The sequence below is a fragment of the Micromonas pusilla genome (genome assembly GCF_000151265.4).
Source record: "Micromonas pusilla CCMP1545 genomic scaffold MICPUCscaffold_1, whole genome shotgun sequence".
Taxonomy (NCBI): Eukaryota; Viridiplantae; Chlorophyta; class Mamiellophyceae; order Mamiellales; family Mamiellaceae; genus Micromonas; species Micromonas pusilla.
The window spans coordinates 481,429-507,535 of record NW_003315882.1 but is presented as its reverse complement, the minus strand read 5'-3'; the positions used below and the strand labels follow the sequence as shown (position 1 = coordinate 507,535).

The window sequence follows — 26,107 nt, the reverse complement described above, 5'->3', positions numbered from 1 at the left end:
ACGATGACCTCCCCGGCGCCCCCCCTGAGCGTCTCCGACGCCGTGGAGGCGCTGTCGCGTCTCCTCCGCGCCCCCCCCGACGCGCAGTCCCCCGCGGACAGTCTCGACGAAGCCCGCGGGCTCGAAGGCCTCGCGGTCGCGCTCGCGTCCGGGCACGATCCCGCGGCCGGGTCCGAGGCCTCCGTGAGCGCGATGCGCGAGCTCTTCCGCGCGCTCGTCACCGAGCGCCTCATGTCGCCGTCGTACGTCGCCGCGCCCGGGGAGGACGGCGCCGCGAGCGCGGAGAGCGTCCTGCGCGTCCTGCAGTGCGCGCGTCTGCTCCTTCGCGATCGATGGTTCGTGCGCGAGCTCGTCGCCGTGGACGGCGCGGTCGCCGCGCTGGGGGGGAAGTACCGCGCGTACGCGGTCAGGCACTGGGACGCGGACGACGACGCGGCGGCGGCGGCGGGAGGGGAGAAGGACGAGCGCGCGCGCGACGACCGCGGCGACCGCGCGAAGAGCGCGTTCGGCGTCGAGATCCTCAGCGAGCTCGCGTCCGTCTTCAAGAAGCTCGCGAGCGACGGCGAGTCGTGCCCGTGGCGCGTCCTGCACGACGCCGCGGTTCCGACGACGGCGGCGGGGCTTCTGCCGACGCGCGACGCGTCGTTGCTCGCGAGCGCGCTCGTGACGCTGTGCGTCCTCGTCGCCGCGTCCGAGGAGTGCGCGGTCCCGCTCCTCGCGTCGGACGGGCTCGATCATCTTCTGCACATCTTCCTCGAGTACGCCCCGCCGTTTAAGCACCTCGCGGGCGATTTACTCCACCTCGTGTGCCGCCTCCGCGACGGTCGGCGCGAGGTTCGGCGCTTAGGCGGCGTCACGCTCGTGCTCGGGTCGCTGCACGCGGCGAGCGGGGACGAGATCGCGCTCGAGGCGTCGCTGAGGTGCGTTCTATACACTGGTCCCCATACGACCGCGTTGGCGTGGTGAACGCCGTTTCTTAAGGACTTTTGCCGTCGTCTCTCTCCGCCCACCCCTCGCTTTCAATCCCCGCCCTCGACGCCTTTCAACTCCAACTGACGCCAATGAACTCCACCCCGACGACGCTTTGTATGGAACGACCCTGAGGGTGTTGGGAGGGTTGCTGAGCGACTCCGCCGCCGCCGCGGAGACGCGCGCGGTCGGCGGCGTGCCGATCCTCGTCTCCATGCTCGCCGCGGACGCGGACGCGCGGACCGGCGGGGGCGGGGGCAGGATGAAACTGAAACGGCTGGGATCTCTAGGGGGAGAAGACGAAGCGTCGGGCGGCGGGATGTCGACCGTCGCGTCGCCCGCGGTGACGTGTCTGCTGTGCGGCGCGCTCACGAAGCTGGCGTCCGACGACGAAGGCGGCGCGCAGATTCGGCAGTGCAACGGCGTGTACCTCCTCGGACGGCTTCTCACTGACACGCACGCGGCGTCGACGTCGACGTCGACGTCCTCGAGCGACGGCAGCGCAAATGAGGGTCCGCGGCCGCTGGACGAGGTCCAGGCGCACGCGTTTCGAGCGATGCGGTACCTGTTCAGCGTCGAGAGGAATCGGAAGGTTTTCAAGCGCCTGTTCCCTCCCGCGCTGTTCGCCGCGTTCATAGACGTCGGGCACTACCAGTCCGACGTGAAGATGTACCGTCCGCTCGCGGCGCGCTGGCGCGAGCTCGGAGCGGACGCGGTGCGGGCGACGCGGAAGGCGCTGGAGGACATCAACCGCGTCGGAGGCGTCGGCGCCGAGAAAAAGATCGTTCGCGGGTACGTCCTCGAGGAGCTTCTCGGCGCGGGCGCGTTCGGGAGCGTGTACCGAGTTCACAAAGAGCGAAGCAAGGGCACGATGTGTGCGATGAAGGCGCTGAACCCGGAGGAGGAACCGACGCGGTTCGGGACGACCCCGGAGGAGATCACGCGATCTGTCGGACGCGTCGCGAGCGAGGTCAACATCCTCTCGCGGCTGTCGCATCCGAACATCGTGCGCTATCACGAGTCCTTCAACGAGTCCGGAACGCTGTACATCGTCATGGAGCTCGTCGAGGGCGCGAGTCTCTTGGATCACCTGACGTCCACCGCGGAGAAGGGGCGACGAATGAGCGAGGAATCCGCGTGGAACGTGTTCCTGCAAGTCGTTCTCGCGTTGCATTACATTCACGTCGAGAAGAACGTCGTGCATCGCGATTTAACCCCGAATAACATTCTCCTCGAGGACGACACGCGAAGGGTGAAGATCGCGGACTTTGGCCTCGCGAAGGCGTACGAGCGCGACTTCGGAGCGGTCCCCGCGGCGCCCGCGGCGACGCCGCGGGAGCGAAGAAACGCGGAGGTGATGCAGAGCGCCGTCGGGACGATGCCGTACAGCTGTCCGGAGATCATCATGCACGAGGCGTACGGCGCGAAAGCGGACGTGTGGTCCCTTGGGTGCGTCCTGTACCACATGCTTGCGCTTCGACCGCCGTTCGACGCGAGCAACCCGATCACGATGGCGAGCGCGATCGTGGAGGGGCGGTACCCGTCGTTGGAGCCGCTCGTCGCGCGCATCGGCGGCGGCGATCGGAAAGGCTCCGGCGGACCGTACTCCGCCGCGCTCGTGGGGCTCGTCGGTCGGCTCATGACGATCGATAAGGAGAAGCGACCGAGCATCTCCGAGGTCGCGGCCGCGTCCGCGCCGTACTTGATGCGATCGATGGATAAGATACAGAGCGATAACGACCGGCTGAGAGAAGACGCGATTCGCGAGGGAAGACGCCGAGCCGCGGACTCGACGTTAGAACGCCGCAAACGCGAGGCGCTTCGCAAGCTCACGGGGCTCGCGCACGACGACGACGACGGCGCCGGCAGCAGCGGCGCGGCGACCGGGGACGTGTCCGAGACGGAGACGGACGCGTCCGGCGACGGCGACGCCGCCGCCGCCGGCGACCGCGCGACCAACTCTGGCTCGGGCGCGCGCTCCGGCTCGGGCGCCTCCACGCCGCGTCTGAACAGCGGTCGTAGCTTCAAGATCGCCCCCGATCGCCTCCGCGCGGTCGCGGACCCGCTGTCGCAGATCCTCTCGACGCTGCACAAGCTCGTTTTCATCGACCAGCTCCCGCCGGGGAGCCGCAGGGACCCGCGAAGGGCGTCGATCGTTAGATACAAGCGCGCGCTCTTCGCGGGGTCGAACCACGCGGGGTTCATCAAGGCTGAGGCCGCGAAGCTCAGCGCGGGGTCGCGGGAGGAGGTTGCGATCGGCGACGCGCGGCTGCTCGGTGGCGGCGACGGCGCGTGCACGTACGAGACGTTGGGGAGGGCGATGGAGGAGCTCCTGCGCGAGCACCGGTTTTACCAACTCGGCGCTCGAGGAAACGACGCGTAGCCGAATTGAATGAATTATAGCATAGAGCGATCTGATCACGAGTACGAGTAGACTTACAACAGGTTTCGCGCTCGCGCGTCGCGAACGAACGGCGCGACGCGTCCGCCGCGGTCGTCATATCAACATCCCCGGCGCCGCGCGCGACGCCGACGCCATCTCCATCGGCTCCAGCGGCGTCGGCGCGAACCACTTCGGCTGCTCCGCGCGCAAAAATTCCTCCGCCTCCGCGTCGAGCAAGTGCATCGCCGTGAGCTGCACGAGCGCGCTCGCGGGCAGCGACCCCTCCAGCCGGTGCACCTCCGCGCCCTCGCGCAGCCACAGCGTCGTCGGGTACGCGCCCACGGCGTGCGCCGACGCGAGCGCGGGCGCTTCCTCCGCGTCGAGCTTCGCGACGACGACGTCCGCGACGGCGCGCACGTCGTCCATCGCGCGCGCCAGCTGCTCGAGCTCCGGCTTGAGGACCGCGCACGGGCCGCACCACGTCGTGCCGAAGGATACGACCGCGGTGCCGCCCTCCGCGAGCGCGCACTCCGCGCGCTCCGCGTCCCAGATCTCGAGCTTGTCGAACGGCGACCCGGACGCGCGGACGGCCGGCGACGACCTTCCGCGCGCAATGCGTCGCGCGGAGGGTAACAACGACGACGACGACGCATCGCGCGCGGAGGGTCGTCGCCGCGACGACGCGCGAGCCGCCGCGGCGTCGCCGCGCAGCGCGCGCGCGCTCGTCAACGACGACGCGAGCGGCATGGCGTTCGCGAGCGGCGAGGCTGCGGAGCGGCGCGTCGAGGAGCGCGAGGTCGCGCGGTGCGCGGGGGTCTGAGATGACGCGGCGAGCGGCGGGCGTTCGCGGCTGATGACGCGAGATCCGTCCACGTCATCCACCCACTCGGCACTGCCGAACCGCGCGACGCCCGCGCACTCCGCGTCGCGCGTCCGACGTCATGAGCGCCGCGTCCGCGCTCGCGTCGCGCGCGCGCGTTTCGTCGTCGTGGTCCAAGAGAACCCGCGGCGCCGCGGCGCATTCGCGCTCCATCGCGCGCGTCCGCGCGGCGCGTGCGGCGTCGCCCGCGACGACGACGCCGGAAAACGACCGATCGCCGACGCGCGAAGATCGCAAACCGAAGATCGCGGTCGTCGGCGCGGGATGGGGCGGCTTCGGCGCGGCGAAAGCGCTCTGCGAGGCTGGATGCGACGTGACCCTCCTCGACGGCATCCCGGACCCCACGGGAGCGACGCCGTCGACGACGCCGTCGGGGAAGCCGTTCGAGTACGGCACGCGCGGGTTCTGGAAGGACTACCCGAACATCGAAGCGATGCTCGCGGAGACTGGGGTGCGAGAGGAGGACGTCTTCACGCCGTTCACCGCGTCGAGCTTCTTCTCCCCGGACGGTCTGGAGGCGACCGCGCCGGTGTTCAGCGCGAGCGAGTTCCCGCGACTCCCCTCGCCGCTCGGGCAGGTCTTCGCGACGTTCGATAACTTCCGTCGCCTGCCCTTGAGCGACCGCGCGTCCATGGTCGGCCTCCTGTACGCCACGCTCGACCTCGGGAGAGACGACGCGACGTTTCGCGCGTACGATCGAATGACCGCGCACGACCTGTTCATACGCATGGGGTTGAGTAAACGTCTCGTGGACGACTTCATCCGCCCGACGTTGCTCGTGGGGCTGTTCAAACCCCCCGAGGAGCTCAGCGCCGCGGTCACGATGGAGCTCTTGTACTACTACGCGCTCGCGCATCAGGACTCGTTCGACGTTCGGTGGATCGCGAGAGGGACGGTGACGTCGTCGCTGATTCGCCCGCTCGCGGAGCGCCTCGTCGAGAGACACGGGTTGAAAGTGTTGGGCGGGTGCCGCGTCGAGGAGGTGACCGTGGACGAGGCGAGAGGCGTCGCGACGGGGTTGACGTACGTCGAGAACGCGACGGGGAAGGTTAGTCGGGGTGGAGATCCTCACACTGGTTCCCATACGATCCCGTCGGCGTGGTGAACGCCGATCCTTAAGGACTTTTCCTGGCGCATCTCTCCACCTATCCCTCGCTTTCAATCCCGACATACCTCGACGCCTTTCAACTTCAACTGACGCCTTTCAACTCCACCCCGACTAGACGCGCGCGTTGGACGACGTCGACGCCGTCGTTCTCGCGCTCGGCGCCAAAGGCACGCGCGCGGTCGTGTCATCGTCCCCCGGGCTCGCGCGCGCCGCGCCGGAGCTCTCTCGCGCGGCGTCTCTCGGCGGCATCGACGTCGTCACGACGAGGATATGGCTGGACAGGTACGTGCGGGTGGAGAACCCCGCGAACGTGCTGTCGCGGTTCGACGGCTTGCGCGGCGCCGGCGGGACGTTTTTTATGCTCGACATGCTGCAACGCGAACACGAGGTCGAGCTCTGGGGCGGGGAAGAACCGAAAGGGAGCGTCCTCGCGTGCGACTTTTACAACGGCGGCGCCGTCGCGTGCATGTCCGACGAGGATATAATCAAGTTACTCATGGACGAGCTCCTCCCCGCCGCGGTGCCCGCGTTCGCGGAGGCGAATGCGCTGGACTCGCACGTCGTTCGATGCCCCGGCGCGGTGACGTGGTTCTCCCCCGGGTCGTTCGAATCCCGGCCGCCGTTGCAGACGTCGCTGTCGAACGTCGTCTGCGCGGGGGATTGGGTGCGGATGGGCGAACGCGAGCACGGCGCGAAGGGTTTGTGTCAAGAGAGGGCGTACGTGTCCGGGTTGGAGGCGGCGAACGCGTTGACGCGAAGTCGCGACGCGCTGGCGGACGTTCGCGCGCGCGGCGGCGTCGGTGGGCCGCATCCGGTGTTGCCCGTGCGCGCGGACGAGATGCAGGTGGTGTTGGGAAGGGCGGCGAATAAGGCGGTGATGGACGCGCTGACGCCGTTCGGGCTCGCGTCGCCGTGGGTGCGGTGACGAGGGGGCGACGGAGCGTGAGAGAGATTTCCACCGGTGTGCGATGAAATCTGAGCCCAGATCGACCGATCGAAACTTTTGAAAGGAAAACGTTCACCGCGGTTCCGTCTCTTAATAACCAGGAGCGCTCGTCGCGCGAAGCCGCGAACTGCACACAAAATTAGGGCGGAGCGCGGAGGACAGATCGCCGCGCGCACGATGGCGACGAAAGGCGAGTATGACCAGGCGACGTGGTCGCCGTGGATGGCCAAGCGCACGTACGAAGCCCCCGACGCGATGTCGCTCCAGGCGTTCAAGCTCGCGCTCCTGAAGAAGCGCCTCGCGGAGGCGACGGCGACCGCCTCGGCGACGGCGTCGTCGAGCGCGAAGAGAGAAGAAGCGCTCGGCGACGTGCGCGCGATCCGCGCGGAGCTCACGGCCGCGAAGACGCGCGAACGGCAGCGCGAGTGCGCGGACCGCCACGCGTCCGCGGCGGAGGCGGCGACCGCGGCGAGGGACGCGGCGACGGACGCGCGCGAGAACGTCGAGCGCTTGAAGCGCGAATTACGCGAGGAGGAGTCCTCGATCAGGGCGAAGAGCGAGCATCTGCAAGACGCGCGCGCGAAGGCGCTGCAGGAGCGCGAGCGCAAGCGCGCGGAGCAGCGAAGCAAGATGGAGGAAGAGCTCGCGCGCCGAGAGTCCGAGCGGCACGCGCAGGTGAAATCGCTGAAGCTGGTGCTGAAGGAGCACGGCGACGCGAAGAAAAAGATCGCGGAGGACGCGGCGCCGGAGGACGGGGAGTTGCCGCTGCCGGGGCAGGCGCCGTCGTCGGGGATGACGGGGGGGTCGAACGCGACGACGCCGGCGCCGGGTGACCGCGGCGGATTCGGCGGCGGCGGCGGGGGGGGGGGCTGGGGCGTCGCCCCGCAGAGCGGCGGCGGCGGGCAGTGGGGGAGAGCCGCGACGCACCAGCGGCCGCAGATGGGGTCGGGGCGCGGCGGGTGGGATCAGCGCGGCGGCGGCGGCGGGAGGGGGGATAACAAGCGCCCGCGGTCGGGATGGGACAGGACCTGATGCGATCGTCTGGGAAAGTCTCGTCGTCTACGATGAGAGAAATATCTTAGAGCTACGAATACGGCGCGCGACTTTACGGAACGGACGCGTCCTCCTCCTCGAACGCGCGCACCGTTTTCAAGATATCCATCACGAGCGCGTCGACGTCCAGCGCGTCGGGGTGCCTCCCGTCGCGCGCTTCCCCCACCGGCAGCGCGTTGACGATCTTCTGCACCCCGCCCCGGGGCTTTTGCGTCTCTGCGGCGATCGTCTTGATCGCGCCCTTCTCCACTCTTTTCTTCCCCAGGTGTCTGTCGTACAGGTCGTCGTAGTACTCTAAAAGGCCCTCCGCGACCGCGGTGTAGTCGCCACTCCGCAACCGCGTCACGAGCGAATTACAACGCTCGCCACCGAGCCGTTTTTGTAACTTCTCGAGCGACTCCGTCATCGATTCCAACCACCCGGGCGCCGCGCGGTGTTCCTCCGACGCGTAGTCCTCGACGAGCACGCGCAACCGAACCTCCGACGGCGCGACGACGTTCACGACCAGCGGCGCGTGGCGCATGCGATGAAACAACCCCGGGTCCACGGAACACTTCCCGACGTGCGGGCCTTCGTCCTCGATGAACACCCAACGCGGGGACGGTCTCGATCCCGCCCACGCGCACGCCACGAGGTTCGAAAAGTGCTCCGACGTCGGCTGCTCCGGCGGTCGTCCCACCCACCCGAACGCGCTTCCGCTGTGCGACGCGAGGCCTTCGAGGTCGATGACCTGCTCGCCGGCGTCGCGTAACGCCAGAAGCGCGCGCGTTTTACCCACCCCCGTGCGTCCACCGACGATGCATACGTTGGGACCGCGCGGCGGCGACGCCTCGAATTCGTTTTCGTTCGCGGTGTCGTCGTCGTCCTGCTCCTCCCCGCCGAGCGCGCGCGCGTCGTCTTTCCCCGCGTCCCCAGGGAGCTCCGCCGCGGGGGTCCAGCGCGACAGCACCCACCGCCGGAACGCTTTGTACCCCCCGCGCATCACGCGAACGTCGACGCCGCGGTCGGCGAGCGACCGGCGAAGGAACCACGCGACGCTCGACGACCGCATCCCGCCGCGCCAGCAGTGCACGTACACGGCGGTCGTCGCGCCTCCTCTCTCGCCGTCGCCGCCATCGCGGTCGCGGATCTTCTTTCTCTCCTCCACCAACGCGCTCGCCGTCGCGATGATGTCCTCCAGCTTCGGTCGCGTCGCTTTCATGCCGAGGACCATCGCGACGCCTCTTCCTTGCTTCGCGAACGCGATCCCGACCTTCGCTCGCTCGTCGTCCGTGAACAGCGGCATCGACGTCGCGCCCGGGATGTGCCCGCGCGCGTACTCCCCGGGCGATCGCACGTCGAGGACGATGTCTCCGCGACGCGCGGCGCGGACGACGTCGTCCACGGACGCCTCCGCGCGCTTGATCGTCCGCCGCACGCCCGCGGCGAACGCCTCCATGGACGTTTCGTGAAGCGCGACATCGGGACGCGCGATCTCGAGAAACAGCGCCTCGAGGTCGGCGACGGGCGGCGTCTCGTCGTCGGGCATCGCGGTCGCGCGACGGGCGCGCGCGAACGGACGCGGGCGTCGCGCGGCGCGGTCTCGCGGGCGCGGACGCGGCGACGCGCGCGCGGCCGAACTGCGGCGCGGTCGGCGGCGGGAGCGCCGCTTTTCCCGCAGCACCCTCCTGCGGCGCGCGCTCTCGAGGTTCGATCGCGCCCGGAAATTAGGTCATAACGCGCGCCTGCCGAGCCTCGACGCACGCGATCGCGCGCGATGGCAGAGTCCGAAGACCTCGTCGATCCCGATCTGATGGAGGAACCCGCCGCGGACGAGGAAGCGACCGCGCGCGAGGAAGCGACGAGCCCCACCGACGCCGCGACCGCGACCGATCCCGCGTCGCCGGCGTCGGCGCGGCGAGCCGACGAGGATTCCGACGACGAGGACGCGTCCGTGCTGATCGTCGACCCGTCCGACGACCTCTTGAAGAAACCCGCGCACTCGTGCGAGCTCTTCCTCGGCGGCATCCCGAAGAGCGCGAGCGAGGCGGACGTCCGCGCGTTCTGCGACGACGGCGCGGAGGGCGTCGCGTCGCCGTCGAGCGTGCAGCTGGTGATCGACACCGCGACCGGGCAGAACCGCGGGTACGCGTTCGTCGCGTATCCGTCGCGCGAGGACGCGGCCGCGGCGGCGGAGAAGCTCAACGAAAAGGCGATCGAGGACAAGAAGATCCGCGTCAGCGTGAAGCAGACGAAGCACCGGGTGTTCATAGGGAACGTGGACCGGATGAAGACGCGCGCGGAGGTGATTCAAGGATTGAGAGACGCCGGCTGCGGCGGCGTCGAAAAGTTGGAGATGCCGAAGAACAGGAACCCGGCGTATCCGAGCCAGACGAAAGGGTTCGGCTTCGCGGACTTCTACAACGCGTCGTGCGCGGAGCGAGCGATGAAAATTTTGAGCGAGTCGCGTCTCTTCTTAGGCAGGCCGGTCACCGCTCGGTGGGCCGATCCGAAACTCCCCGACCCCTCGACGACGGTGAAGTCCGTCTACGTCGGGAACCTCCCGCCGTCGCTCGTCGCGGACGAGGGCGGCGAGGAGAAGCTCAAAGCGCTGTTTGGAAAGTACGGCGACGTCGAGACGGTCTTCGTGTACAAGCCGCGGCCGGGGGACGCGAGCGCGAGCGCGAAGAGGAATTTCGCGTTCGTGCACTACGCGAGCAGAGAATCGGCGCTCGCCGCGGCGGAGGCGGGGAAACGGTCGGACGACGCGGACGCGACGCCGTCCGCGCCGATCGAGATCGACGGTTGCGCGCTCGACGTCACCATGGCGAAGCCGATGAAGGACCAGGGGAGAGCCGCCGGCGGCGGCGGCGGCAGAGGCGGCGGCGGACGCGGCGGACGCGCGCGAGGAGGGAATTTTCGCGACGGCGGCGACTACCGCGACGACCGAGGGTTCGGCGGGTACCGCGACGACCGCGGCGGGCATATCGCGCCGCGGCGCGCGAACATCGGGATGATGGGCGGCGGCATGGGGATGGGAATGGGGATGGGGATGGGGATGGGGATGGGGATGGGCGTGGGAGGCGGCGGAGGGATGGTGCCGATGATGCTCCCGAATGGTCAAGTCGGGTACGTGATCCAACCCGGTCCGCCGCCCGGGCCGCCGAGCCGGGGTGGCGGGTACGATTACGACGACCGAGGAAACCAGTACCGACACCGGGGCGGCGGCGGCGGCGGCGGGCGCGGCGGCGGGCGCGGCGGCGGCGGGTTCAGGAACAGCTACGACAGGCACAGACCGTACTAGCTAGAGTCAATCGAATCATAACTCGTCTTTACGACTACTTGGCTCCTCCCCGTCCTCGGCGTCGTCGTCGTCGTCCGCCTCCTCCTCCTCCTCTTCCTCCTCCGGCGGTCTCTCGAACCGATCGAACGCGACGCCGGAGAGACGATCCAAGCACGCTCTCAACTCCCGCTGCGGGTACCTCTCCTCGCACACGTCCTCGCCCTCGCCCGCGTCGTCCGGGATCCGCGCCGCGACGAGACGAGCCGCGGCGAGCAGCGTGCTCTTCTCTTGTATGCGCATCATGATGCCGAGCTTCACGCGTTTGCTCAGCGTCGGATGAGCCGCTTCGTCGTCGTCGTCGCCCGTCGTCGTCGTTGTCGTTTCCTCCTCCGCGTCCTTCTTCTCCCTCTCTGAAGCCTCGTCCGCGTCCACGGGGTTCGCGTCCGCGTGCTCTTGGACGATCTTCTTGTCCTCCCACAGCGTCGTCGGATATCGACGCAACATGTCGTGCGCGGCTTTCAGAAGCATCGCCCTCGTCTTCGCCTCGTTGCGGTCGCTCACGGGCGCGCCCGCGACCGCGGCGCTGATCGCGGCCGCGGAGTTGATCTCGAGCTCGGACATCATCTGCACTCGCGTCGCCGCGAGCAAGTCCGCGTCGAGACGCCGCGGGTAAAACTGAAAATTTCGCTCCCTCGGCGACAGCTCGTGCGTGCGCAGCAGCTCGCTCTTCAGCGACTTGAGCTTGTCCCTCGAGCCCGCGTGCATGGCGACCTCCACGCTCTCGTCCGGGTTGTTCATGGGAACGAACCCGTACTGCAAGAGCACGTGCTGCGACGGTTTCGCGCCGTAGTTGAACCGAACCTCGTAGTTCGGACCCGGGAACGGGACGCCCGCGCGAATCGCGACCATCCGCCGCGACGGGTCCCAGCTCGGTATCAGCGCCGGGGAATCGTCCACGCCGACGCCGCCTTTCTCTCTCCCCTCCCCTCCGCCGCCTTTCACGCCCCCGGGGGTGACGGGCGCGTGGTCGTACCCGTGGTTGATCATGTCAAACAGGGGAACGATCACGCGCAGCTCGCGCGACTTGTCGTCGCCGCTCGGAAAGATCGCCTCCGGTCGCGGCACCGGCACGTCCGCGGCTCGCGACCACACGATCGCCATCGCCCACGCCCACCGCTCCGTTCGAAAGTGCTCCTCCGGGAACAAGCTCGGGAACTTCTGGGTCAACTTCGGGAACAGCGCGTCGCGCTGCGTCGTCCACCCTTTCAAGACGGCGTCTCTGAACCCGATCAGATTGCTCCCCTCGAGTTGCGCCAACTCTCGCGGCGTCCACAGCAACGGCGTCTCCACGTCCCGCGGTAAGATGGACACCCACGGCCACCACTCGGACTTTTCCCTCTGGACGTACAGCTCGTGCAGCAGATGCAGCGCGATGACCGCGTCTATCGTGACCTCCCGCGATGTTATCGTCTTCAGCGCTTCGCCGATCGCGCTCTTTCTCGCGCTGAACGTAGACAGGCACTTCTCGAGCGGGATCGCCACGAGCGTCTCGCCCTTCGTGACGTTCCGCGTCGTCACGACGCCGCGTCCTCTGCCCCACACCGCGCGTATCTCCACCGGGCCGACGTGCGGGTGGTTCTCGTCGTTCTCCGCGGCGTCTTCGCGCGGCGGCGGCGATCGCACCCACTGCTCGAACGTCTTCTCGCGCTCGCCTCTCGCGCCGATGGAGCCGAGCCTTCCGCGCGCGGCGGCGTACACCGGACCGCTGTCGCCGCCCGGGCGCGTGAACGCGTGCGGGAACGCGCGCTCGAGCTTCGCGCGTTGGCTCAGGCCTTCCCTGCGAAGGTCGCGCGTCGTCCTCGCGTCCGACGACGACGACGACGACGACGACGACGCGCGAGTGCCGGCTTCGTCGTCCGCGTCCGACGCCGACGCCGCGTCGTCGCCGCGCGCGACCGTCGCGAGCGAGGACGCGGTCGCGAGGAAGAGAAGGCACGCGATCGCGACGCGCGTCGTCCTTCGCGGCGCCATCGCGGTCGCCGCGCCGACTCCGAGAGCCGCCCCGCGCGCGGCCCGCGCTCTGCGACTTCTTAGACTAACGTCCGGCGCGGCCGTCCGCGATTTTTGCGAGCCGGGCCGAGGTCGGCCGCGTACTACGGTACGGCCCTTCGACCACGCACAGAGCAAACAGTCACGGCGAAAGATGATTGGCTCGCGCGGATCCGCTCCCTCCCCGCGCGTCTTTTTTTCACCCACGGCCACCCCGCGCGCGCGGTCATTCCCGCACACACCGCCTCTCTTTACGCGTAAAGAAGACGACAACAATGGCCGCCATGCTCCGTGCCCCCCTCGGCGTTAACACCGTCCGCGCCGTCGCGCCGAAGGTGGCGCAGAAGCGCTCCGTGCGCTCGTTCGCGGTCGTCAACGGCGACCGCATCGGCGTCATGGGCCACTGGCTCCCGGGCACCGAGCCCCCGAGCTACCTCGACGGTACCATGCCCGCGGACTACGGTGCGTCTCCGCGCGATCCGATCGCGATCGCTCGAACCAACGCGATCGCGCGTCCGTCGCGCGTCGCGGCGTCGATCGCGGCGATCGCGCGCCGCGCGATCCCGCGGCGACGCGCGCGGCATCTTGCCCGTTTTTTTCCGGTCCCGTCAGCGTCAGAATCGCATCGCGTCCCTCGCTCGCTGACGTACCCCCCCCCCACACAAACACACCCCCCTGCGCGCGCCCTCCTCTCCAGGCTTCGACCCCCTCCGCCTCGGCGCGAACCCGGAGACGCTTCCGTACCTCCAGGAGGCGGAGCTCATGAACGGCCGCTGGGCGATGCACGCCACCGCGGGCATCCTCTTCACGGACGCCGTCGGCCTTCCCAAGTTCTGGGAAGCCGGCGAGGCCGCGCTCGGGGACTGGGACCTCAAGACCCTCGTCGCCATCCAGGTCGTCGTCATGGGCTTCCTCGAGGCTGCGCGCATCCGCGGCTTCATGGCGACGGGCGAGTCGGGCGTCGTCGGCAACTTCCCGTTCGACCCGACGGGCCAGGACTCGCCCGCGATGAAGGTGAAGGAGGTGAAGAACGGCCGTCTCGCGATGATGTCCTTCCTCGGCATGGTGTCCCAGTACGCGGTCACCGGCACGTCCCCGCTCGAGGGCCTCAAGGCGCACATGGCGAACCCCACGGGCGTCAACATCTTCACCTCCTCCGTCGGCGGCGAGTTCACCGCGTTCGTCTGCGCGCTGTCCCTCATGCCCGTGTACTTCCTCTTCCAGAAGGAGGTCAGCGACGGCGAGGACGAGGAGTTCCGCCCGATTCCGTGGTAAGCGGCGGAGCGGAGCGGAGCGGAGGAGAGAGGTGTTTGCGATGACTTTAGGTAGCGACGTACGTTTTCGTTTTGTGAACGAGGAGAAGATGAATCACGCGAAGAAGGGAACCGAGATGACGCGGTCGGCGTTCACGCGCGGCTGGCTAATAATTCATGACGTGCGCTTCGTCTGCGCGTGTGCGTTTCGTCGAGCGGCGCGCGCGCGAGGGGAACGAACGCGCGCGTCGTGAGGCGTCGTCGACGCGGAGACTTCGGGCGCGATTCGCCGGCTGATTCTCGCCGGCTTGCGAAGTCGCGCCGTCACTTTGTTTCTCCGCGCGTCCGCGCTCTCTCGACGCGTCCGTTCGTTCCCACCGCGCGCGCCTTCGCCGCGTCCACTCCCCTTCCCTACCCTCCACATCATCCGTCGCGTTCCCGTCCCGTTCCGTTACGCCGTCGCCTCCTCGAGTCGCGCCGTCTCCGCCGCCCGCTTCCTCGCGCGTCCGACGCGCGACTCCAACCCGCGCAAAATCTCCTGCACGTTTGGCAGCCTCTTCTCGTTCAGCTTGCTGAACACGACGTCGCCGTCGTAATACACCTCGAACGCGCCCGTGTTTAGCAAGTTCTGCGACAGCGTGTTCCCCAAGAAAAACGCCGCGCCCGCGGACTGCAGCTTGTTCTCCGCCATCCCGGCCACGAAGCTCGGGACGGCCATCCCGAGCGCCGGGAAGACCTGCGCGCCGCTGAACGTCGTTCCATACAAGCGAATGTCGGGGTGGAGTTGAAAGGCGTCAGTTGGCGTTGAAAGGCATCGAGGGCGGGGATTGAAAGCGAGGGATGAGCGGAGAGATGCGCCGGGAAAAGTCCTTAAGGAATGGCGTTCACCACGCCAACGCGGTCGTATGGGGACCAGTGTATAGAACGCACCTGAACGTCGCCGCGATTGCGCTAAACTGCGCGAACCCGACCGCTTTCGCGAGCGCGGCGTTCGTCGCCGTCGGCGGGTGGTGCGAACCGACCACCTCCATCCCGGGGAAGGACTTCTGGATCTGTTCGGTCACGTGCACGTACCCGCCGCGGTAGTTTCATTTCGTGCAGAAGCTGAGGGTCGTTCCATACAAGCGAATGTCGGGGTGGAGTTGAAAGGCGTCAGTTGGCGTTGAAAGGCATCGAGGGCGGGGATTGAAAGCGGGGGGTGGGCGGAGAGAGACGCCGGGCAAAGTCCTTAAGAAACGGCGTTCACCACGCCAACGCGGTCGTATGGGGACCAGTGTATAGAACGCACCTGATGTGAACTTTCCCGCCGAGGCTCGTCGGGTCCGCGACGGCGAACTCGTTCGGCGCGAGCTCGGGGGACGCGGACGCCGCCGCGTGGTCTTTGTACGTCGTGAACACGTCCGCGCCTGGCGATGATCGAGATGCGCGGGGCGAGGGACGCGCGTCAGGTCGGACGGAGGTCCGCGCGGCGGCGAGAGAGAGGGAGGGAGGGAGGGAGGATCCGATCGCTCCCGCGGCGGGCGCTTCGCAGAGACGGAGAGGAAAAAGCGACGCGCGCGCGCGGCGGACCGACGGGCGGGGGGACGCGCCGGCGAAGGCGAGGAGGACCGCCACGACGAGCGCGCCCGTAGGGTTGAACCCCGCGGGAGTGGTCGCCGGTCGCCGCGACGCGTTCGCCGCGGGCGCTCGCGCTGCGGTCGCGTCCGCCATGGGCGCGTCTCGCAGTGACGAGGCGCGGCCAGCGCCGTCCCTGCGATCGAGCCACCTCATCAGCCGTCAACGTTTAAACGCGTCCCCTACCGTTATCGCCGGGCGCGATCGCCAGAGGCAGCCGCGCGCCGCGCCGGCGGGTATCACACCGCGCCGCCGCCGCGCGACCTCCCCCAACCCCCCAACTTCATCATGGATGACGCGCACGCGCGCGAGGTCTCCGACGTCCTCGCGCGTTGCGGCGTCGACCCCGCCGTCGGGTTGTCCGATCGCGAGGCCGCCGCGCTCCGCGCGAGGCACGGCGCGAACGAGATGCCCCCTGAGCTCGGGACGCCGTTCTGGAAGCTCGTGTTGAAGCAGTTCGACGACCTCCTCGTGAAGACCCTCATCGCCGCCGCGGTCGTATCGTTCGTCTTGGGCGTCGTCGACGGCGACGGCTCCGGCGCGTTCGTGGAGCCGGGCGTCATCGTCCTCATCCTCGTCGCGAACGCCACCGTGGGCGTGCTCACCGAGACGAACGCGGAGCGCGCGATCGAAGAGCTCAAGGCGTACCAGGCCAACCTCGCGACGGTGCTTCGATCCGGTCGCCTGAAGGTGTTGCCCGCCGCGGAGCTCGTCCCCGGGGACGTCGTCGAGTGCGTCGTGGGGAACAAGGTCCCCGCGGACGTGCGACTCGTGTCGATCGCGTCGTCGACGTTTCGAGTGGACCAGAGCATCCTCACCGGCGAGAGCGGGTCCGTGTCCAAGGAGCTGACCCCGTGCGCGAGCGCGAAGGCCGTGGTGCAAGATAAGACGTGCATGCTGTACAGCGGCACGGTCGTGACCGTCGGGCGGTGCCGCGGCGTCGTCGTCGGCACGGGGTTGAACACGGCGATCGGGAAAATCCGCGACGCGATGACCGAAGCCGCCGCGGAGGAGGAGATGACGCCGCTGAAGAAGAAGCTCGACGAGTTCGGGACGCTCTTATCGAAAGTGATCGCGGTCGTGTGCGTGTTAGTCTGGGTCGTGAACATCGGGCACTTCGCGGACAAGGCGCACGGGGGGATGCTACGCGGCGCGATTTATTACTTCAAAATCGCCGTCGCGCTCGCCGTCGCGGCGATCCCGGAGGGACTCCCCGCGGTCGTGACCACGTGCCTCGCGCTCGGGACGAGGAAGATGGCGAAACAGAACGCGATCGTGCGGTCGCTACCGAGCGTTGAAACGCTCGGGTGTACGAGCGTTATTTGTTCGGACAAGACCGGGACGCTGACGACGAACGCGATGCTCGCGACGAGAGTCTGCGTCGTCGACGCGTCTGAAGGCGCCGCCGGCGCCGCCGCGGCGCGCGTCGGCGACGCGTGCCTCGCGGAGTACGAAGTCACCGGCGACGGATACTCCCCCGACGGCGTCGTCACGGAAGCGAACAGCGGCAAGGTTGTCGAGCACCCCGCGGAGAGGGCGTCCGTGCTGCACATGTCAATCTGCGCGTCGCTCTGCAACGACGCTTCGCTGACGTACAACGGCAAGACGCGCGCGTACGAAAAAATCGGCGAGAGCACGGAGGTGGCGCTGCGCGTGCTGACCGAGAAGATCGGCCTCCCCGGGTTCGACGCGATGCCGTCCGCGCTGACGCGGCTGTCGAAGAAAGAGCGGGCGGGGTACTGCGCGGAGTACTGGGCCGGGCAGTTCAAACGCGTCGCCGCGTTGGACTTCACGCGCGATCGAAAGATGATGTCGGTGCTCGCGTCGAGGAAAGGGCAGAGCATCTTGTTCACGAAAGGCGCGGCCGAGACCGTCCTCGCGAAGTGCACGCAGGCGCTGACGAACGCGTCGGGCGCGGCGGAGCCGCTGACGGACGCGATGCGCGCCGCGCTGAGCGACAAGCTGCAAAAGTTTGCGGCGTCGTCGCTGAGGGTGCTCGCGCTCGCGATGCGGCCGACGCCGCCGAAGACGACGAAGGTTTCCGTCGACGACGAGCGCGACCTCACTTTCCTCGGTTTCGTCGGGATGCTCGACCCGCCGAGGGCGGAGGTCGCGCGGGCGATCTCGCTGTGCCGCCAGGCGGGCGTCCGGGTCGTCATGGTGACCGGGGATAACCGGTCCACAGCGGAGGCGATCGCGAAGCGCGTCGGTCTGGGCGACGACGACGGCGGCCGAGGGAGCCACCCGGCGACGTCGACCCAGCTGCTCGCGCGGAAGATGATCGACGACGCCGCGAAGGCTGGGCTGGCGACGAACGCGGGGGTGCTTCTCCCGCCCGGGAAGTCGTTCACCGGGTTGGAGTTCGACGAGATGTCTGCGGCGGAGCAGAGCGACGCGGTGGCGAACATGGCGGTGTTTTCGAGGGTGGAGCCGCGGCACAAGTCGAAGCTGATCGAGATTTTGAAACGGCAAGGGCACGTCGTCGCGATGACCGGCGACGGCGTGAACGACGCCCCCGCGCTGAAGCGCGCGGACATCGGGATCGCCATGGGCAGCGGCACCGCGGTCGCGAAGAGCAGCAGCGACATGGTCCTCGCGGACGACAACTTCGCGACCATCGTCAGCGCCGTCGCGGAGGGCCGCGCGATTTACAACAACACGAAGCAGTTCATACGGTACATGGTATCCTCGAACATCGGCGAGGTCGTGTGCATCTTCATCGCCGCCGCGCTCGGGATGCCGGAGACGCTGTGCCCGGTGCAGCTGCTGTGGGTGAACCTCGTCACGGACGGCCTGCCCGCGACCGCGCTCGGGTTTAACAAGCCGGACCGCGACATCATGCGGGCGCGTCCGCGGCGGCCGGACGAGTCTATCGTCGACCGGTGGCTCTTCGTGCGCTACCTCGTCGTCGGTATGTACGTCGGGTTCGTCACCGTCGGCGCGTTCGCGTGGTGGTACATGTCCTACCTCGACGGCCCGATGCTGACCTGGAGCGAGCTCACGTCGTTCGAGTCGTGCGAGGAGGGAAAGCAACGATACTCGTGCGACGTGTTTCTTAAAAACCGCTCGCCGTCGACGATGAGCATGAGCGTTCTCGTCGTCGTGGAGATGTTCAACGCGCTGAACGCGCTGTCGGAGAACGGCTCGCTTCTGACGCACCCGCCGTGGAGCAACTACTGGCTCCTGGGCGCGATATGCGTCAGCATGCTGTTGCACTGCGTCATCCTCTACGTCCCGTGGCTCGCGTCGACGTTTTCCGTCGCGCCGCTGTCGACGGCGGAGTGGAACGCGGTGATTAAGTTTTCGTTTCCGGTGATCTTGCTCGACGAGGTGTTGAAGTTCGTGACGCGGAGGTTCCGACACAGGATTAAGTTCATGATGCGACGGGGAGCGCTGCTGCCGACGCGGAACGATCCCGGCGCGGGGAAAGGGGTGTGACGTTATCTCTCTAGATTTTATTATTACCCAAAGGCAGTCACACGTTCTTCCCAATCTTCGGTCCGTACAGCAGACCGAGGTTCTTCCACACGCTCACGAGCGAGTTCGCGGTGAAGAACCCGCTCCCCGCCGCGGCCGGAACGCCGATCCCCGGGTACGTCGAGTCCCCCACCCCCCACAGGCCCTCGATCCCGGTCGCCGGTCCCGGAGCCAAATCCGCGCCGTACAAATTCGTCCGCGTCATGTCCACGCCCGGACCGTACGTCCCTCGGTGCCTTCGAACGAACCGCTGCTGCGTAAGCGGCGTCGCGATCATCTCCACCTCGACGCGGTCGCGAACGTCCGGGATGACCTTCTCCAGGGCGGCGTAGAGATCGTTCGCCGCGGCGCGCTTCGCCTCCGCGTATTCCGAAGATTTTCGATCCATCCCCTCCCACTTCTCGTACGGCTCGTTCGCCGCGCCGTAGATGTGGATGGTGTGCTTCCCCGGCGGCGCCTGCGACGGGTCTAACGTCGTCGGAATGGAGATGTTGAAGACGTTCCGGTCGCCGTCCACGCCCGCGCCCCAGTCCTTCACGACGAGGTGGTGAATCCCGAGCTCCTCCGGAGGCGGCAGCCCGGTCGCGTCGATGCCCAGGTGTAAGTGCACGAACGACCCGCACAGCGGCGTCTTCTCCGTGTGGACGTCGTCCCCGCGCGCTCTCCTCTCCGCCTTGACGTCCTCGGGGAGGAGCTTGTTCACGGTGTCCCACACGGACGCGTTGCTCACGACCGCCTTTCGCGCTCTCACGACTTTCCCGCTCTTCAGTCGCACGCCGACGGCGCGGCCGTCTCCCACGACCACCTCCTCCACGGGCGACCGCAGCGCCATCTTCCCGCCGTACTTTCGGACGCCGCGGACGAGCGCGTCGATGATCGCCTGCGAACCGCCGATCGGGTAGTCGTACACGCACCCTTCCTTCTTGTGCCTTTCCACGAACGTGAACGCCATGATCGCGGCGCTCGTCGCGTCCGCTTTCAACCCGGAGATGACGAAACACTCCAGATCGAGCATGTTCTTCAGCCACGCGTTCGTCACGTGCTCGTTCACGAGCTCGCTGAAGTTCTCCCGGAGCCACTTCGCGTCCTCGAACCCCTCCGCGCCCTTCGGACCGCCCCCCAACGCCTTGACGATCGGAGCGACGTATTTCGCCATCGTCAACGCGACGCCCGCGTCCGCGCGCATCCCCGCGAACGGAATCGCCACCGCAGCCTCGCCCAGCGGCCCCATCGCCTCCTCGAGCACGTCCCACTCCCTCACCGCGTCCTCCCCCGCGAATCTCCGGATCCCGTCGCGGTAGCATTCTCTGTCCGCGACGCACGTGAACGTCTCGCCGTCGCCGTCGGGAAAGTAGAATTTCATCGAGTCGTACGTCGCCGCCTCCACCGACTCGCCCACCGCGTCGAGCACCTGCCGCACGCCGTTGATCGACTCCCCGGGCGGGGAGCTCAGGCCCAAGAAGTAGCTCGGCCCGCTGTCGAACTCGTACCCGTCGGCGCCTCGGAACGAGTGCGCGGCGCCGCCGGCGACGTAGTGCGCCTCCGCGATCGCGACGCTCACGCCGTACTTCCCGAGGAGCGCCGCGCACGAGAGACCGCCGATGCCGGCGCCGACGACGACGACGTCGACCTCGTCAGGGAGCTCGTCGGAGCTCCACCCGGCGCCTTTGCCTTTCTCGGCGGCGGCGGGCGGCGGCGAATCGACGGCCGCGCGGGGGAGGGGTCGACGGCGAGACGGCGAGACGCGCGGACGCCGACGCATCCCCAGCGGAGAGAGCGCCGATGAGAGCGACGACGACGACGCGAACGACGACGGGCCGCCGACGCGCGGGCGCGCGGCTGGCGCCGACGCCGACGCGTTCGCCGTCCGCGGTCTGCTCGCGGACGACGACGACGCGGGGGCGGCGGCGGCGGCGACGACGCGCGCGAGAGTCGCCATCGATGCCGTGCGCGTCGACGGCGCGGCGTCGACTGCGCGCGCGAGCGGGGCGTATCCGATATCCGACTCTCAGGGCCATTCCATACAAAAACAGTTCTCCGGTCAGTTGAAAGGGGATGCGATCAAGTGTTGAAACCGGGAGATGGGTGAAAAACTTTTGTATAGAACGCACCTGAGCAGAGCAGAGATTCGCGTTCGCGTTCGCGCGCGGGCACTGAAAAAAATGGTCATCAGATCGGAGGCCGCGGGGCCGCGGGCGTCGACGTCGTCGTCGCACTCGCCCGCGCGCGCCCAGCTCGGCGATGGTGCGCTGGGGCCGAGGCATCGGCGGCGGCCCCAGCGCGGGGTTTCTTCAGTACGTCCCCGCGTGGGTCGTCCTCGCGGTGTGCCTCGCGGCGGTGCTCGCGTTCGCGTACGGACTGAGTAAGGTGAAGAGTTGGGGGTACATCTGGCGAAAGATCAAAACGTTCGGGGACCCGCAGCCCGAGGACCGACCGTTCGAGCGCGAGGACGAGGCGTGGGCGGAGGAGGGGCGCGCGAGGCGCGGGCACGGGGGCGGGCGCGGCGAGGGCGGCAACGGCGCGTGACGGTCGCGCTCGCGCGGGAACTACAGTAGACTATTTTTTGGATTCATCGCGAGCGCGTTCTATAAAATCTCATCAGTCGCGACGAGTCGTCTCGGCGCAAACGTCGTCATCACGGGTGCAGCTTCTTCGCCGCGGGCCACAGCCCCATCGCTCGCAGCGTGACCTGATCGAACGCCCAACCCGGAAGAATCCGCTTCAGGAACATGAACGCGTGCGTCGGCCACGTGACGGAGTACCGCGGCGCCGGTCGTCGCGCGTCGAGCGCGAGCGTCAACTTGGCCGTCACCGCCGACGGCTCGAGCTCGCCCATGTCCTTCTTGTACGGACCGTACAGCCGCGGCACGAACTTCTTCTCGTAGAAGGACCGAAACGCGGAAACCTCGACGAGCGGGGCGATCCACCGCTCGAAGTGCGCGCGCGAGTTCTCGCGAATCTTCGTGCGAATCGGCCCGACGTTGAGCGAGATGACTTTAATGTCCGTGTCGTGCGACAGCTCCAGACGCAGCGCGTCGCAGTGCGCCTCGAGCGCGAACTTCGTCGCGCTGTACGCCATCCGCATCGGCATGACGACGTTCCCGAGGATGCTCGAGCACTGCACGATGCGTCCGCGGCCGCCCTGCGCGCGCATCGCCTTCACCGCGCGTCGCGTGAGGTCGTGCCATCCGAAAAAATTCACCTCGAAGATGGCTCGCAGCGCGTCCGTGGGGATGTCCTCCGCGGCGCCGCCGCTGCCGTGCGCGCCGTTGTTGAACAGCGCGTCTAACGTCCCGCCGGTCTCTCGCATGACGTCCTCGAAACCGCGTTCGATCGTCTCCGGCTTGGAGTAGTCGATCAAGAAGCTCTCGATGCCGTGCCGCGCTCGCATCGCGTCGACGTCCTCCTCCTTTCGGCAGCACGCGAACACGCGCCACTCCCCGGACGCGTGGAGCGTCCGCGCGGCGTCCAGGCCGATCCCGGACGAGCATCCGGTTATCAGGATGGTGCGCGCGCGCGCCATCTCGCCCGAGAGCGACGCCCGCGCCCGTGCGCCGCGCGTCTCGACGATGCTCTTTTTTAGGACGTGACCTCGCTCGCCTCGACGTTGACGACGGGACGATCGTCTACGGGCCGCGTTTTTCACCCACCCTCAGTTTCAACATTTGATCGCGCCCCCTTTCAACTGACCGATGAACATAACCTTACCGACCTTTGGAGGGAGATCTCTCAACACTGCTGGCTTCGGTCGTGGCGACGACACGTCACCCTAAAGTTACTCGCCTGCGGTCGTCGCGCGGCGGTCACACCCCGCGCGCACGACGCGAACGCGATGGCGCTCGCTATGGACGCCGCGTCGGACGTCCATCGCGGCGGGCTCGACGACTCGCACGCGTGCCCGATATGCCGCGAGACGTTCTCGGACGCGTTCAACACCATGTGCGGGCACACGTTCTGCTACGCGTGCATCGTGGAGCATCTCGCGCGCGCCCACGCGTGCCCGTGCTGCGCGCAGCCGCTCACGGCGGAGTCGCTGTTCCCGAATCTCGCGCTGGATAAGCTCCTGAAGCAGCTCTCGAGGAGCGGGCAGCTGCCGGGGAGCCCGCGGTCGGGAACGGCGTCGCCCGCGCTCGGGAGCGACGGCGCGCTCGCGACGACGACGACGACGACGACGACGACGACGCGCGCGGACGACGACGCGAACGCGCGGGGGGGGAGCGGCAGATGCCCCGCGCGACGCACGAAGGAGATCGCGGAGAGCATCAACAGCCTCCCGCTGGAGGAGCTCACGCCGTTGCTCCGGTCGATCGCGGACAAGCACGACCGGCTCGTGAAGCACGACAAGCGCGTCAGCGTCGGCGCGCTCAGGGATTTCCTCGCGCTGTCGTGGAAGCGGAAAAACGACGCGATTCGCGACCTCGAGCGCGAGGTCGGGAGGATCGACGTGGACGTGAACTGGATCGAGCGGCAGATCGACGAGCTCGGCGGGAGCCACGCGCTGCGGGCGCTCGTCGAGGAGAGGGCGGCGGCGACGGCGGCGGCGGCGGCGCGCGCGGCGTCCCCGAACGGCGGCGGCGGCGGCGGCGGCGGCGGCGGCGCGTCGGCGGCGACCGCCGCGGCCGGCCGCGAACCCGGCGAGGATCCGCCGCCTTCCCCTCATCAGCCGTCGCGCGCGCGCGCGAGCGCGGCCGCGAGCATGGTTTGCGAGATGCTCAGCGCGTGGGGCATCGAGCGGCGGAACGACGACGCGCGCGGCGGCGCCTCGTACGGGCAAACACCCTCGCGCCTCGCGTTCGAAGCGGCTCGCCCCGCCGCCGCCGCGCCGGGATCCAAACGCACGTCCGTGGACATGATGCGCGGGTCCGGGTCCGGCGGCGGCGGCGGCGGCGGCGGCGGGTCGCCGCCGTCGCGGACGCGGCTGGGACGGACGACGGAGCCCGGCGGCGCGGCGGGGTCAGCCGACGCGCGGGCGGCGGCGGCGGACGGGCGGCACGTCGGCGAGTCGCTCGCGTCCGTGGACTTGTCCGAGACGAAACGCGCGAGGGTGCTCGCGAACTTCGCGAACCTTCAGGATCTGTACTCGAAGATACGATGCGGCGGTTTCGGCGGTTTAGGCGGCGGGCGGAGGAAGAGCTCGGAGCCGAGCGCGGCGGCGGCGCGCGGTGACCTCGACGAGTTCGCGAATCTGATGCGGTCGCTGACCAAGGTGCGTTCTATACACTGGTCCCCATACGACCGCGTTCGCGTGGTGAACGCCGTTTCTTAAGGAGTTTGCCCGGCGCGTCTCTGCGCCTACCCCTCGGTTTCAATCCCCGGCCTCGGCGCCTTTCAACTCCAACTGACGCCTTTCAACTCCACCCCGACTTCGCTTTGTATGGAACGACCCTCAGTACGAGCGCGCGCGCGTCGCCGGGGAGGTGCGACACGGCGAGCGGAACGCGCGCCTCGGCGCGGGCGCGTCCTCGATCGTGTCGTCCATCGAGTTCGATCGCGACTACGCGAACTTCGCCACGGGGGGCGTGTCGAAAAAAGTGCACGTGTTCAGCTTCGCGGAGGCGTGCGGCGGCGTCGACGGCGACCGCGCCGCGTCGGACGTCGACGCTCCCGGGCCGATACAAACGCTCGACGCGAAGAGCAAGCTGTCGTGTCTGTCGTACAACAAGCACGTCGCGAACCACCTCGCGAGCTCGGACTACGAGGGCGTCGTCACCGTGTGGGACGTCGAAGCCGGCGTCGCGGTGGCGGAGTTCGAGGAGCACGACAAGAGAGCGTGGACGGTGGATTACTGCCGCGTCGACCCGCGCATTCTCGCGAGCGGCAGCGACGACGGCCTCGTGAAGATCTGGTCCACGGCGCAGCGCGGCAGCGTGCTCGAGATCGACGTGCGCGCGAACGTGTGCTGCGTGCAGTACGGCCCGCTGAGCGCGCATCAGCTCGCGGTCGGGAGCGCGGACCACCGCGTGCACGTGTTCGATCTGAGAAACCCGAGCGAGGCGATCGCGACGCTGCGCGCGCATCGGAAGGCGGTGTCGTACGTCAGGTTCTTACCCACCGGCGACGAGATGGTGTCCGCGTCCACGGACAGCACGCTGTGCGTGTGGGACGTCAAGGGGAACGTCGCGGCGTGCGCGAGGGACGGCGCGACAGGAGGCGGAGGAGGGAAGGGCGGCGCCGCGAGCGGGAGCGGGAGCGGGAGCGGTTATGGGATTCTTTCTTCGGCGCCGGCGGCGACGCTGGAGGGGCACGTCAACGAGAAGAACTTCGTCGGGCTGTCCGTCGGCGCCGGCGAGCTCATCGCGTGCGGGAGCGAGACGAACGAGGCGTACGTGTACCACAAGTCGTTCAATCGGCCGATCTTGACGTACGACTTCGCGGAGAAGACGGAGCGGCGCGGCGGCGGCGGCGGCGGCGGCGGCGGCGGCGACTCCGGCGTTCGGGGGCAGCAGCCGACCGCGCGATCGCCAGGCGCCGTTTCCGCCGGCGGCGGCGACGGCGAACGCGGCGCGAGCGGCGCGCCGAAGCCGCCGGGGCAGCCGCTGTTCGTGTCCGCGACGTGCTGGCGAGGGGACGAGCCCGTGCTCCTCGCGGCCAACTCCACCGGCAGCATCAAGGTGCTGCAACTCGTGGAGTGAGGTCGACGTCTTCGTCTTCGTCTTCGTCTTCGTTCGCGCGACTACTGTACGACTGCTGTTAAAAGAAAAAGAATAGCGCGCGCGCCGTCGACGACGAGCTAGATGCGCGACGCGCGCGAAGAATGTGGAAGACTACCGTACCGTGCGCTCGAGAGGAACTCTTCTCCGTCTCTCTCTCGCTCATCGACTACTCGGCGCCTCGTCCGGTCGCCGCATCCGGAATTTCCTCCGCAAGTCCCTGACCACGGTGCTCTCCTCGATCCACCGCAACCCGCCGCCCCCGCCCCCGCCGCTCCCCCCGCCGCCATCCCCGCCCTCCATCCACTCCCGCCACGGCGCCAGACTGCGTCGCGCGCGCTCCACGCTCGGCCCCGCGACTCTTTGAAGCAGCGCCCTCAGGTCGTCGCTCGAGCGAACGTCGAGCGCCGCGCTCGCGACGAACCCGCCGCCGACCACCCCCGCGGCCGCGGCGACGGAGCCG

The 26,107-nt window shown here is 68.4% G+C and overlaps 14 protein-coding genes across 14 annotated transcripts; 8 read left to right on the top strand and 6 right to left on the bottom strand.

Moving 5' to 3' along the window:
• Positions 1–3: 3 nt before the first annotated feature.
• On the top strand, positions 4–3,352 carry MICPUCDRAFT_50030 (uncharacterized protein; the record flags this gene model as incomplete). Its single annotated transcript, XM_003055376.1, has 2 exons — positions 4–920; positions 1,105–3,352. 2 exons carry the CDS (start codon positions 4–6, stop codon positions 3,350–3,352), a joined length of 3,165 nt encoding a protein of 1,054 aa, XP_003055422.1.
• Positions 3,353–3,466: 114 nt separating this feature from the next.
• MICPUCDRAFT_50029 (uncharacterized protein) lies at positions 3,467–4,099 on the bottom strand (the record flags this gene model as incomplete). The annotated part of the gene is made up of 1 exon (XM_003054834.1): positions 3,467–4,099. One exon carries the CDS (start codon positions 4,097–4,099, stop codon positions 3,467–3,469), a length of 633 nt encoding a protein of 210 aa, XP_003054880.1.
• A 194-nt stretch (positions 4,100–4,293) lies between these two features.
• On the top strand, positions 4,294–6,366 carry MICPUCDRAFT_30709 (oxidase; the record flags this gene model as incomplete). Its single annotated transcript, XM_003055375.1, has 2 exons — positions 4,294–5,280; positions 5,456–6,366. The coding sequence occupies 2 exons, from the start codon at positions 4,294–4,296 to the stop codon at positions 6,263–6,265; spliced, it is 1,797 nt and encodes a 598-aa protein (XP_003055421.1). The 3' UTR covers positions 6,266–6,366.
• Positions 6,367–6,461: 95 nt separating this feature from the next.
• MICPUCDRAFT_50027 (uncharacterized protein) lies at positions 6,462–7,318 on the top strand (the record flags this gene model as incomplete). The annotated part of the gene is made up of 1 exon (XM_003055374.1): positions 6,462–7,318. The coding sequence occupies exon 1, from the start codon at positions 6,464–6,466 to the stop codon at positions 7,316–7,318; it is 855 nt and encodes a 284-aa protein (XP_003055420.1). The 5' UTR covers positions 6,462–6,463.
• Positions 7,319–7,329: 11 nt separating this feature from the next.
• On the bottom strand, positions 7,330–8,777 carry MICPUCDRAFT_30706 (uncharacterized protein; the record flags this gene model as incomplete). Its single annotated transcript, XM_003054833.1, has 2 exons — positions 7,330–8,168; positions 8,289–8,777. 2 exons carry the CDS (start codon positions 8,775–8,777, stop codon positions 7,392–7,394), a joined length of 1,266 nt encoding a protein of 421 aa, XP_003054879.1. The 3' UTR covers positions 7,330–7,391.
• Positions 8,778–9,293: 516 nt separating this feature from the next.
• Positions 9,294–10,166, top strand: MICPUCDRAFT_3515 (uncharacterized protein; the record flags this gene model as incomplete). Its single annotated transcript, XM_003055373.1, has 1 exon — positions 9,294–10,166. A coding segment is annotated over one exon (873 nt), but the record flags the coding sequence as incomplete, so codon positions are not given.
• A 471-nt stretch (positions 10,167–10,637) lies between these two features.
• MICPUCDRAFT_50024 (set domain protein) lies at positions 10,638–12,632 on the bottom strand (the record flags this gene model as incomplete). Its single annotated transcript, XM_003054832.1, has 1 exon — positions 10,638–12,632. One exon carries the CDS (start codon positions 12,630–12,632, stop codon positions 10,638–10,640), a length of 1,995 nt encoding a protein of 664 aa, XP_003054878.1.
• A 254-nt stretch (positions 12,633–12,886) lies between these two features.
• Positions 12,887–14,216, top strand: LHCA5 (chlorophyll a/b-binding protein, chloroplast precursor). The gene is made up of 2 exons (XM_003055372.1): positions 12,887–13,112; positions 13,348–14,216. Exons 1-2 carry the CDS (start codon positions 12,926–12,928, stop codon positions 13,923–13,925), a joined length of 765 nt encoding a protein of 254 aa, XP_003055418.1. The 5' UTR covers positions 12,887–12,925; the 3' UTR covers positions 13,926–14,216.
• SELT (selenoprotein T) lies at positions 14,035–15,620 on the bottom strand. The gene is made up of 4 exons (XM_003054831.1): positions 15,493–15,620; positions 15,192–15,309; positions 14,834–15,007; positions 14,035–14,649 (listed from the first exon to the last, which is right to left on the bottom strand). Exons 1-4 carry the CDS (start codon positions 15,611–15,613, stop codon positions 14,355–14,357), a joined length of 708 nt encoding a protein of 235 aa, XP_003054877.1. The 5' UTR covers positions 15,614–15,620; the 3' UTR covers positions 14,035–14,354.
• Positions 15,621–15,805: 185 nt separating this feature from the next.
• On the top strand, positions 15,806–18,996 carry MICPUCDRAFT_50020 (p-type ATPase superfamily; the record flags this gene model as incomplete). The annotated part of the gene is made up of 2 exons (XM_003055371.1): positions 15,806–18,847; positions 18,883–18,996. The coding sequence occupies 2 exons, from the start codon at positions 15,806–15,808 to the stop codon at positions 18,886–18,888; spliced, it is 3,048 nt and encodes a 1,015-aa protein (XP_003055417.1). The 3' UTR covers positions 18,889–18,996.
• Positions 18,267–20,933, bottom strand: MICPUCDRAFT_50019 (uncharacterized protein; the record flags this gene model as incomplete). Its single annotated transcript, XM_003054830.1, has 1 exon — positions 18,267–20,933. One exon carries the CDS (start codon positions 20,931–20,933, stop codon positions 18,993–18,995), a length of 1,941 nt encoding a protein of 646 aa, XP_003054876.1. The 3' UTR covers positions 18,267–18,992.
• Positions 20,934–21,235: 302 nt separating this feature from the next.
• Positions 21,236–21,520, top strand: MICPUCDRAFT_50018 (uncharacterized protein; the record flags this gene model as incomplete). Its single annotated transcript, XM_003055370.1, has 1 exon — positions 21,236–21,520. One exon carries the CDS (start codon positions 21,236–21,238, stop codon positions 21,518–21,520), a length of 285 nt encoding a protein of 94 aa, XP_003055416.1.
• A 109-nt stretch (positions 21,521–21,629) lies between these two features.
• MICPUCDRAFT_12977 (uncharacterized protein) lies at positions 21,630–22,517 on the bottom strand (the record flags this gene model as incomplete). The annotated part of the gene is made up of 1 exon (XM_003054829.1): positions 21,630–22,517. One exon carries the CDS (start codon positions 22,515–22,517, stop codon positions 21,630–21,632), a length of 888 nt encoding a protein of 295 aa, XP_003054875.1.
• A 321-nt stretch (positions 22,518–22,838) lies between these two features.
• Positions 22,839–25,907, top strand: MICPUCDRAFT_30693 (uncharacterized protein; the record flags this gene model as incomplete). Its single annotated transcript, XM_003055369.1, has 6 exons — positions 22,839–23,101; positions 23,219–23,693; positions 23,997–24,200; positions 24,385–25,118; positions 25,191–25,425; positions 25,528–25,907. The coding sequence occupies 6 exons, from the start codon at positions 22,839–22,841 to the stop codon at positions 25,624–25,626; spliced, it is 2,010 nt and encodes a 669-aa protein (XP_003055415.1). The 3' UTR covers positions 25,627–25,907.
• Positions 25,908–26,107: the final 200 nt, after the last annotated feature.

Excerpts from the sequence above, each read along its gene's own strand:
- LHCA5 (XM_003055372.1), top strand. The coding sequence starts at position 12,926 with ATGGCCGCCATGCTCCGTGCCCCCCTCGGCGTTAACACCGTCCGCGCC. Across the intron at positions 13,113-13,347 it reads TACCATGCCCGCGGACTACG|GCTTCGACCCCCTCCGCCTC; the intron begins GTGCGTCTCCGC and ends CCTCCTCTCCAG.